Raw genomic sequence first — 12038 nt, 5'->3', positions numbered from 1 at the left:
CTCGGTACCGTTAGAGTATAATGGTCAGTTTTTGAAGTCTCTAAAATCTCTACTTGGAAATTTATTAGAGTAGACGACATCAATAACTGACCTATTCTGCTCAGTTTCTCTCGTTGGTTTATTTGAGTTCAAACATTGCAAACCAAAACAGCTGCGACTATTTTGAAGATTAGTTTTTCTGCTCGATTCCCTGATGTGATCAATGTTAACGTCACCACATAGAATATTTATGTCATCTGGTTGTAAGTAGATATCACTAAGTTGGTTTCAAGCGCAATCAAGGAATCGTTTTCAGTAGCATTAGGTTTCATGTTAACAGCCGTTACATAGATAGCAATGGCTCCAGAGTTCTTGGCTGTTAAAATTTGTATATTGTTATATTGTGTTTTTTTGTGAAGTTCCATCACTACTCCTTTCTTTGAGATAATAGCAAAACCACCCCCTTTTTGATGACGGTTGCATGTTAACGGTTCATTATATCCGTAAATTTTGAACAGGTGATTCGTATGATTGTCCGATAACCATGTCAAGCAAAGAAAAGATGGCTCAGAATTCAACGATTTTATTGGAATCTGCAGCTCATCAACATTTTCTCTTAGAGACCTTATGTTTTGAAGAAGTAGACTATGTGTTGAAGACATCGTTGTTTGTTGAAAAGAACGTAGTGATAGGTTTTCTCCCATAATAATTTTTACCTACTTTTTTCTGCTGTATTTGTTATTTTGAATCTTATTGTTAATTACAGTGTGGTCATCTGCGTACAAGAAGAGCGGATGTCGCTCAACTTGACAGAAAACCAACCACTCACTTTTCAGAAAGTTCAGTGTGGATGTCGCAGCTGAATTGTCTGAAAATGATAAGAAAAATACTTGAATTAAAATTGGACAATGCGGATGCCGCAAAACCAAGGAGTAATATTTTTTGTAATATCCTCAGGCAGCAAGAGAAGCGGATATCGCTATTTTTGTTGCCTTTAGAAAAAAAAGAAAAGAAAACAAAATAAAAAAGGTACGTTGAAAATCGTCTAAAAAATTCAATTAACTAGCCAATTCGCGAAACAGTTTCAAATCGAAGCGCTTATGTTGAAAGAAGACCAATCATTTTCTGCTTCGCACCTTATTTTAGGAAATTTATTTTATCACATACACAAAACAAAACAAAATGTTTTTGAATTGGTCTCAACAAATAAATACACAGTCATGAATTCGTATTTGGTTCACTGTTCTAGTTTATTGTTGGTTGACTCGCTTCATGTCGGGAGAAAAAATTGATTTCCCGTATTTGACTTTTTCCAGTTTGCGTTTATTACTGGCATCTTTACGTTTGATAGCGTTTGGAACATTAGCAAGATCGCTCGTATAAATGATACGATGATAACCGATCGTGTTGTTAGCCTTCGATACCAGAACAGAAACTTTGCAGTTGTTTGTTGAAGTTATGAAACCATATATATATATATATATATATATATATATATATATATATATAAAATATATATATTTATATATATATATATATATATATATATATATATATGTGTGTATATATATACCAGTCTCATAACCATCATATACGACTGGTGATCGCGTATGACTCATATACCTTGGAAAACGAAAAATCGAGAACTTTTCAAAATTGAGAAAGTTAAAGCAACTATTTGTTCTCTCCATTAACGAACAACAAGATATTCAAATACTTTGCTTGTAGTGGCCTGCGTTTTGATAAAGGTGTTACTATCTCATATTTAACTTCTTGAAAACTATCTATAGTTTTAATAACTGATTTGTTAAAATAGACTGCTTTGAAAAGAGCTTTTCTCCTCAAAAACTATTTTGTTCATAATCGGTTGACGCTACTTTTTCACAACTTTATTTCAAATTAACGTATTGTGTTGTAGTAATCTTATTTTTGTACACATTTTTCAAAAAAAAAATTGTTATTTTTGTACTATATGGATGTTTGCACTACATTTTTTAGAAACTAAAAAATTGACACTAATTTCACTGTAACAATGTTTTCCAAATTCGTACGCTGCTTTTTATATTTTATTCTTAGCGACATTGTTTGATTGTAAATCCCGTTTTTACATAGAAAAAAGAAGATAGATCTCAAATGAAAATGTTGTATCTTATCAATGTTCCTCAAGACCTTAATTTAAAAACGTTGAAAAAACCAAGGTTCCTTTTTCAATTTTATTGGTGTTGTTTTCAGTTATCAAATATTAATTGAAGAGTTGTTTATATTACATATATCATTGGCGATGTGATCATTTTTTTGAATATTCAGCTTTTACGTTCGGTTGTAAACTTTATCATAACCTTGGTTGGAACTTTATATGCGGACGTACATTACCAATCCGCCTGGCTTAGAATCTACTTTGAATTTTTCGTATTGTTTAGCTCCTGTCGTATCTTTCTTTGCTTTTTTTCAGGTAATGACTATATCGGCGCTGTCAAACTCAAAAAGAAACACGCGCAGCTTTTACACGAAATGGACAAACTCAGACCCCAATATGAAGAAACTCTGGAAAAAGCTGACGAGCTAATGCTAAGCGACCATTTTGCTAAAGACGCCATCGGGAAAGAGAAGGAAAAGTTGACAGACCGATGGAGAAATCTGGAAATTGTGGCGGATAATAGAAGTAGAGATTTGGATAATAGCATCAAGGCGCATGATTACTTTTTGGAAGCTAATGAGTGTGAAAATTGGATCAAAGAGAGACAGAATAATTTGGACGCTAAAGTTGGACTTAAATGGCCCAATAATATTGACGCTCTTATGGTAATTAAGGCACAACAAAAAATACATCTAATTTTCTTAACACAATAGGTGATTTGTGTCTATGCCTTGAGGTTTTTTGCAGCGTTCAAAGTTAGTGAAAAATCTCTTGGTATTTTACTTGGTATTTTTTACCTCTATAAATCTTTAAAAAATGTCAAAACGACAAAAATTACGCCAGAATTAACAAACTTTTTAGAACCCATTTTTAAGGTGAGAAAAAGGCATCATGTTATAGAGTCAAAACTGATCAGCAGAGTATTAATTTTGAATGGTGAAACGGTATTAATTTATGAGTTTGAATTCGCAGTGAATGAATGTGAATTGAATTTTAGTCTGAAAGCAAACGCAATGAAAAACTCATCAACGAAGTTGAAAACTACAAGAGTTCAATCGACACATTACGTAACAAAGCTGAGCAGTGTGACATAGTACCCGATGACGCAATCGCTGGTGACGTAATTGACAAACCGGAAGTTTCCAACACAGTTTCCGCAGAAGCGAAACCTCTGGCCGAGATTGCCGTCAGGAGGGCTTTGGTTATTATTCCTTATACCAGTGACGCTCCCAGACATTTGTCAGTTGGTAACAAGGAAGTGGTCACGATTCTGGAAGAGTTTCCAGATGTGAGTAACAAATTTCACTGATATTTATGTCTATATTACTATTGTATAAAAGTAGAGTAAATTCGGTAAAATTCATTAAATTCAATGAAGAATTCAGTAAACTCAGTAAAATTTCATTGAGTTCGGTAAATTAAGAGAACACTGTAATCAGCAGGCTCTGTAGTGGTAGCTCTCCCATTGGTTGATATCTTTAGATACTCACCGGTTTTAAGTAATCAGACCTCTGAGGGTTGTGACAGAAGACTGATACTATCATTTCCTTAGAATCCCATGAGACGCGGCCCTCAGATTGTACAGATCTCCAGGAAGAGGATAGTTTGCGGATTGACAGCCTCTACTCTCTTGTCTTCCGATTTTGCTGCCTTTAATGTTGGACCAGTCATGTTGCGCGTAGCAATGATTAAATAGGCTCTTATTGGCGTGATATTGTCCACCACTTTTCGAACATTTCAATATTTCGCCGCTACTGTCCACAGTAATCGATGAGATTGTATCGTTTTAGATTTCTCAGTAATTGCTACTCCTTTAACAGGCGATTTTCCGTGTTCATCGGGTATAACATATAGCATATGTGCGTTTTTCATGTTTTGTTGCCACCTACCTGCTGTCATGGACAACTTATGACAGTCATTCAAGGGGCCACAAAGTTGTGTCGTAGTTGGTATCACAAGTACATCAGGATCTGTCTCTGACCCAGTTTCAGTTTCTCAGTGTTGTTTTTGCAATTGTCTATTCCTTTCTTTTATAGTAGGAAACATGCAACTACAGTTTTTTCAGAAGCGCTGTATGATCTGTGGTCTTTGGCCAACAGATTTCACAGTTGTACCCACTTGCCAGAGTATTTCATTGACATTGGTTTCAATATCCACTTTTCATTGTTTTCATTTTTAAATCCAAAACTTATGCTACCTACAAATTGGGCAGAATCAGAGGTCCGCAAAAAATTTTCTTGTCAATCGCTAATAAACGCTGTAAAACTGAAGAAGTATCAGGCAAACAAAAAAGCTTTACTGACACAATTCTCAAAAGAGCGGCTACTTCAATCGAAGTTTCTTCAGTTAATATAAAATTCTGACGTTGCAATCCATAGACTTCTGAATCAAGTAAGGGTTTGAAAACCAAAACCACAACACGTATTGGACACATACAGTACATTCATATAATTGTTTTGTGCGATCTAGTCATATCTTTGTATCATTTTTTCAAAGTTACAACTTTCCAAGTTATTGATCGTTTGTGCTCAAGTTCTTCACGTTCAAACTTAGGCTTGGAGCAATCCTTGCCGAATCAAATTTAACTCTGAAAAGATTTTTAAGTGACCGTTGTCCTCGCCGTTGCGCATCAGATCTTTCAAATATATCTAATGACCCTATAGCAGAAGATCTATTTTTTGTGGCCGAAAAAGAATAGTCGGAGAACAGTTCATGGTCATACAGATATATACGTAGAAAATCGACCTATAAATAAAACTTTATTGCAAACGTTTTGGAATTAAATTTCAATTATATCTTTTTCCGTTTCCTGGCATAGAGCTGGAACGATCTCTGTCGTAAATCTTTGACACGGCAAAATTGTTTTAAATGGATGATGTTATGCCAATACCACCCATGAAGAATTTATTTTGCAAACTACATTTCTATTTTAACTCCTCGATGGGATAAGACTACAAAATTTTGTTACCCCTCTTTGTCTTGCATTGAGTGCAATGCAAATAAAAATACTCGGACTTGAGCCTCAGTTCATTTCTGCGCCAAACCAGCATAGTTTAATAGCAAACCCAAAAATTAGTTTTCAATTATTGCATCACGACTTAAAGTGTCTTTATGCTCAGTTCGTCTTGAAAACAATATTTTCAGGTCCAGGAGTTCATCCAAGTTAAATTTATCATGCGGATTCTGAAAAATTTTCTTAAAAAATTATGCATCCAAATGAAATCTCAGCTGCATAATATCATACCTTTACGGCTGATGTTAATATCTAAATTAGTATAAAAATGAGTATACGAAATACTATGCAAACTCTAGCGTGTACGTAGTTGCCACGAAGCCCAATTTGCTTAGCAATTACAACACGCTAAGCAATTTCAAATTTACAAAACGCCCGGGGGAGTCTTAATTGCTTAAAAAACAAATTTTTTAGGTGCAAATTGAGCTAAACAAGTTTTTTCATGCCGTAAATCGTACTAATAAAACAAGAGTAGAAACTGAAAAAATTGGACATAGACATAGTATTGGGTCTACAGAGAAAAATAGATAGTTATTAGACTGTGTTTGCACTGATTTTCTCCTTCTCCAGCCTCTCGTTAAATAATGAAAAGGCAGTTTTGAGACAAGAAAAAAACAATAGTGAGCGCAGGTCATGTCAGAAGTAAATACTACGCCCTAAATGATATAAAACAGACGCTTTACTTCATATATTCACTTGCCCTTGAAAAATTATGCAATCGGTTGGTCCCATTGAATCTGCGCTAATTGAAGGCATGACACGCCCTCGAATGAGCTGAATTTTTTATTATACTGTTCGCGCCCAAGTAGACTTGTTGTGGCCCCGTTAAGTAGTCGTGTGATCAAATTTGTGTCCCCCAATCTCCAGTGCATTTTATTTTGTTTGGAAAAAAATATGTTAAGGTCATCAGCTTAAAGTTTACATCGGATTAAGTTCAGATATGAATAAATGTCGTTTTTGATAGTCTAATAGCTTTGAAAACTATAATAAAGTTTCAACTAAAATTTTTTTTACCTTTGAAACCTGTAAATACTATTTTTTTTCTTAGAACCTCTTGAAAGTCCAAAATGACGATGGCTTCACAGGACTAGTTCCAGCCACTCACCTCAAAGAGGAAAAACCAGGAGATGGATCGCGCGGAAGCATGAACAAACTAGGGTCACGTGAACTTCTACTTGACCTTGACAAGTCTGTAATGGACAAGCAAGAGGATATAGAGGAACAGTACAACCGGGTTCTGGATGAGTTGAGAAAGAGGGATAAAAAATTGAGAGACCGATTGAAGATGAGTCAACTGATGACTCAGGCATCCGCTCTGAGGTCATGGATCGATACTAAAGTAAGTTTGCTTCACTACAATTTAAGAAAACTATGTTTTTTTAATGAAAAAAGGATTTCCTAATCCTTTCGACTTTTTTTGGGGTAAAAGGGGTATTGAATATTTTAGGGGTATTAAGCTCTTTTATTAATAACCATAAGCAGAAAACAAACAGAAAAATAATTTAAAGTCACTTTGGTTCAAATTTCGGAATATAGTCGCGCCTGTGGCTCAAAACTCTTTTTGCACCGTGGATCTGAGTTTCAATTTGCTAATTTTCTTTTCTACCGACTGAAATTTAAACCCGAACTTTTGCTTCTTTACTCTTTTGAATTTCCATGTCCAGAAGCTTGAAAACTTGGTTTTGTCCCAAGTTTAGCTAAAATAATGTTAATGTTTCAGCATGACAAGAAGGTTGTTCACGATGAGCTGGTACGTTATCCACAGTTTTTCTGCCATATTTAGTCATCTTATTTGACTGCAACTTGATAAGGATTTCAAACTGATTCCCTGTTTACAGGACCCCGATGACGAGTTACAAATCAGCAAAGCTCTCAAAAAGGCTGGAAATTTTGTCAAGGTTAGATTATTTTAAACTTATTACTGATTTTGTTCTCTTTCATAGGGGTACGTACAATCAAATTACAAAACATCGCGACCACATATTCCTCAATTAAATGAATTGTACACAGTAATAGCATTAAAAAAATATTGTATAAAAATACATTACGCGCCCCTGTCATTAATAAGCATTGCGAAATTTGTTGAATTTGGTGACAAAAGTCTAATACATTGTATAATTAGTAATCAGCATAATTGACCCTTTGTTGCCATATCCCACACTGTAAGATAAGGCACTTTTTAAATGTATAAAGATACCCTTTGAGGAGTTAAAACGGGCAAAATGTACTAAATGCTCCACTTTATTTGTTGAGGGAGCTGGCTCGTAATGAAAGCTTAAAAAAATGACGACGGTTAATCAATTGTCTGGCGGAGTTTTTGTTAACTCTTGAGTGTTGATTTCAGAAACTGGACGCAAACAAGAATTCCATTGGGACAATAGGGGAAGAGATGATCAAACTGGGAGAGGAAGACCCCGAACTGCAATCAGAGGTACCAAAAGTTATCCATATCGATAGATATAAACTATATAACATGACAAACAATCCACGCCAGTACCCAGGTCGAGATGTCAGCGCCGTTTCAGCGCATTATTTTGTAAGAAATGCGCTGAAAGCATGTAAGAAATGCGCTGAATGCGCTCAAATTTTGAAAAGGAGCTGGAAATTCAAACTATCAGTGTATCTTCAGCGCATTTCTTACATAATTTCAGCACATTTTGAACACATTTCTTGCATAAATTTCAGCACTTTTTTTCAGCGGATTTCTTATAAATTTTTTAAAATAAATTTCATATATTGCATATATGAAAGCATTATATTAAAGCAGAGCCAACCCGCGCTGTGAATAATATCTGTTGTGAAAAATAAGAACAGTCAAAACTAGTTGCAAATAATAGAGAGTTAAAAAACGGAATGAGTTAATTTTGCTTGAAAACTCTGCTTTTACACTAAAAACGCACCCACAGAAATAAAAATAAGAAAGAGATATGCCTGTAAAGAGTAAATATGTAACAGTAAGCGCCAGTCGAATCGTTGTCTCTCCAGAATCCGTTCTAAAAGTTTACAAAACTTTGTTGCCTGACAAGATCCTATATATGATCAGTTCATTGGGGGGGGGGGAATATAGCAAAAGTACCATTTTTCAAAACAATTTTTCAGAATAAGATGACCATGTGGTTATCAACAGGACATTAAACTCAAATATTGGGCCCTATAGCTTATAGTTTACTGAAATTTTTATAATATTACAGCCTAATATATTAAATTACTATAATTTAATTGTTCCGACCCCACTTGTGGGGGGAACTACATACTCAAATGGTTTTTTTTTGTTCAGACAATTTTGGCCGATCGATACATTCATCGTAGAGAAATGTGAGTGGTATCATTAAAAAGCTCGTCCAGCGTTGAATTTGAAACTAAAAGGATTTTTTTTGCATTTCGTTTATTTAGGAGAGTTATCGAGGGTTGAAGTTTTGTGTGAACACGGGATATTTGGCTTGATTTTGTTCACTTTAAGTGTAATTTTTATTCAAATTAAGATCTTAATTCAGAATTAGTTCAAAATTACACTTCACGCCACAAAATGAAACCATTTTGATTTCCTAATAGGCGAAAGGCGATGAAAATACTAAATCTAGTCTAATAAAGAAGGTTACTATCAAAAAAATTCAAATTCTATTTGAGAGCTCTTTTTTCATATAAAAACTTTTTATATTCTTGTGTTCTTGGGTCACCTAGAGACTAGTCATTTTTTATATCTAGGTTTCGTTACTTACAAACGTGATTTTCAGTCAAAGGAGGTCCAATGAACAAAACAATTTGTTTTCAAGAATCACTTTTGTTCTGTTTTGGCTTCGACTCCGAGTTTTCGTAATTTTAAATGTGATTTTGCTGTTCTTTTTGAGATTTTACTAAATTTTTGCAGTCCTATGGCATAGCATCGTTGACTAACAGTGCAATAGGTTTTGTAATGAGCATTAGGTGAACCTGTCTAGAGTTTTCAGCGGACAGCTAATGGCTGTTAAGACTTTAAAGATGCTTATTCGAGAATTTTTTTTAACATTAACCGATAACAAATTTATTTTCGTGAATTGTAAGTCAGTCTCACCAATGAAGGAACCTCTTCCTTTTTACTGCAGCAAAGATTTTTCTGGGTAGTGGTATTATCTTCTAACTATTTGTTATATGATTTCAATGCCACAGGGTTTTAAAAATTCTTAAAAAACTTTTTGGATATTTTCTTGTTATCGGTTCCTCTTGAAATGTTATCTTATCATTCCCATATAAGTATCTCCCATTGGCTTGGAGAAAATTTAAAGTGGATCATTTATAAAGTTTTCAGAGAAAAGCTTATGGTTTAAATGGCTTCGGCACTTTTCTACCGATTTTTTGGTTTTTGCCTGCCTTTGTTGCTGTTTCCATAGTCATAAGATTTATTGTGATGTCTTATTGATTACCTATGCATGACAAACATCTTCATTGGCCAAGCGAGGCAAACGCTCCAATTGAGCGAATTTCTTAACTTCCGGTGAAAGCTATTGAAATTAATGGCTGTTAAAACTTGAAAAATAAATGAGACTTTTGAAATTTTTTTTTGAAAATTAAACAACCTTAAACATATTTTCGTGAACTGTAATTCAATCTCGGTAATTACCGGAAGCCCTTGTTTCTACTTCACCAAAAAAAATCTAGTTAGTGGTTTTATCTTTTAACTATTGGTTTTATAGCTTCGATGAACGAGTTTTCATATTTTTCTTTAAAGTTTTGGATAATTTTTTCGTAATTTTGGTTCCTTCTGGAATCTTGACACTTTATTTTAATAACAATAGTTGCAATGGCTTAAAGATGACGTTCCATGGATCATACAAAAAGTTTTTAGAGAAAAACTTGTGGTTCAAATGGCTTCGACACTGTCTTCTCGCACTTCTGTACTTAATTTTTGGAATTTTCCTGTATTTGTTGTTAATTTCATAGTCAATGACTTATTGTAATTTTTTTTGATAACATATGAATGACAAACATCCTTGTTCTGTCATCGAGGCGTAACTTAGCGTATTTATTAGCTTCCGTGAGCTTCCGTAAGCTACTGAATTTAACGGCGCCAATTGTTGTTTAACATTTAATTTAGGGTAGAACAGTTTTTAATGACAATTTCGTTTTTCAATTGCTTCGAGACTTTTCTCGCCAATTTTTTTTTTAATTTGCTTTCTTTCCTTTTTTATTCTTTAGGCAGCGGTAAAATGCTGACCGGTTCCATAGGCTTGTAATTGAGGATCAAATGAATGATATTATCCAAAGCATTTAGTTTTTTGCGAACAGTGTCAAAGTTTATGATATTTTACATTTTTAAAATTTTTGAGGAATTTTCAATTTTTTCAGTTTTTGTTGTCCATTTCGTCAATTTGTTTCTTATTCTCATCAGTGAGATTTCCCACAATTTCCATGTTTTTAAAAGATTGAAATGTTTACTGATATTGTGACGTAACTGATGCTTTGTTTTTTGGACAATATGCTTTTTCAATAAAAGTTTTGTGAGTGGTGTATTTTTTTTCTTTTTCTAGTCCTTTAGCACAATCGCGTAATGACAGATCCCAATGATTTTCTAATGTGCCCAATTGAACTTACTTATTCATTTGGTATATTTTTAGCTGATTTAGTAAAAACAAAAATTGAAATAAAAATGCATAATATTCAGATAATAGCTAATGATTTTAATGGCTTTACTAATTTGTGTTTTCAGAATTTTTGTAATTTGTTGTTCGTAATTTTTGAGTTTTGGCATCTATAGTCCATTCCTGTGGCTTTGTCTAACCAGAGACAGGTCTTGTTGGTTTCATTATGTGTTTTAAGTAAATTTATCAAAAATTTTTTTGTTAAAAGCTAATTATTTTTAAGAGTTTTGAAATTATTTGGTTTTAAAAGTGTTGATTGATTTTTGAATTTCGCTGCCTTATTTCTTTCTTTTGTCGACTTTTTACCCAATCTCATTAAGGACAAAAATCATATGATGTTTAATTTGAAAATTTAACTAGAAAGTAAATTTGTGTAGTTAGGGTTTTGTTTGATTATAATTTGACGTTGTTATTAGGTGCTTTTAAATTAAGATATTGAGATTTTGCCGTGAAATTTTTGTTTTTGCTCTTTTTTTTGTTTTTTTTTCGTAGTCTTTTTAATGGCAGATCTCGTTGTAATGAGGCATGGCATTATTGAATTCAATTATTAGTTTGGTTGTTTGTTGATTTTTTTCAATCTCAAAGATCTATTTTTGATTATCTCTTCGCAAAAATGTAAGTCAAAAGATAGTTAAGTCAAAAATGTAGATGAAAGCGGGTTGGAACATCATGTGCAAACGCACATTAACGAGCCTTGTTGTATATTATAAATTAATTTGTAATATAATAACATATATACTATAGTAAATTAAATTATGATGGAAGATTATCATAAATTGTGGGCTCCAACACTTCTCGTTCTGCAAGAATTTGGGGGGGGGGGGGGGATATAGCAATCATCATCCTAAAAACAGTTTTAATTTTTAGTTTGATATTGCAGGTTATTGAAACAGTGTGTGATGTACAACAGTTAGAAAGTGCAGCTGGTAGAATGTTAGAGCAATTTGCAGATGCAACTGCTAAACTGGAGAACGCACACGAAGTCAAACAGTACTTGAGGTATTTGGGTCAAAATACTATATAAAATTTTGTTCCAGGATACAAGTACGCGGCGTGAATAGGTCACTACCGACTTGACTTTTCAAGATATATATGTTTTAGTACTTGAGGTAAACACCAAGTCAATAGATTCTTTAAAACTATGTTCTGCGATTTTGACTGTGTAGCGTCGAACAGCGCTGTTCTTAAGCAGAAGATTTTCGGCTCAAATCACACCTTTATCGATTGACTTTATCGATCTAATCAATTTATTGTTGGGGCAACACGATTTAAAATTGGAGCTGCGATGTGGAGG

General features: G+C 33.8%; 1 protein-coding gene across 1 annotated transcript in view; it reads left to right on the top strand.

The window, feature by feature from the left end:
- Positions 1-12038, top strand: part of LOC142354145 (spectrin alpha chain, non-erythrocytic 1-like) — a 201999-nt gene that overhangs the window by 112735 nt on the left and 77226 nt on the right. Inside the window, exons 13-19 of the mRNA XM_075406411.1 lie at positions 2432-2781; positions 3114-3404; positions 6178-6468; positions 6850-6879; positions 6968-7027; positions 7474-7560; positions 11625-11743. Of these exons, the coding sequence (XP_075262526.1) occupies positions 2432-2781; positions 3114-3404; positions 6178-6468; positions 6850-6879; positions 6968-7027; positions 7474-7560; positions 11625-11743 (1228 nt within the window). The remainder of the gene's footprint in view (positions 1-2431; positions 2782-3113; positions 3405-6177; positions 6469-6849; positions 6880-6967; positions 7028-7473; positions 7561-11624; positions 11744-12038) is intronic.

Source organism: Convolutriloba macropyga, chromosome 15 (assembly GCF_964194025.1).
Source record: "Convolutriloba macropyga chromosome 15, txConMacr16.3, whole genome shotgun sequence".
NCBI classification, from domain to species: Eukaryota; Metazoa; Xenacoelomorpha; order Acoela; family Convolutidae; genus Convolutriloba; species Convolutriloba macropyga.
Note: the sequence above shows the minus strand (reverse complement) of the source record. Positions and strands in the feature narration are given on the sequence as shown.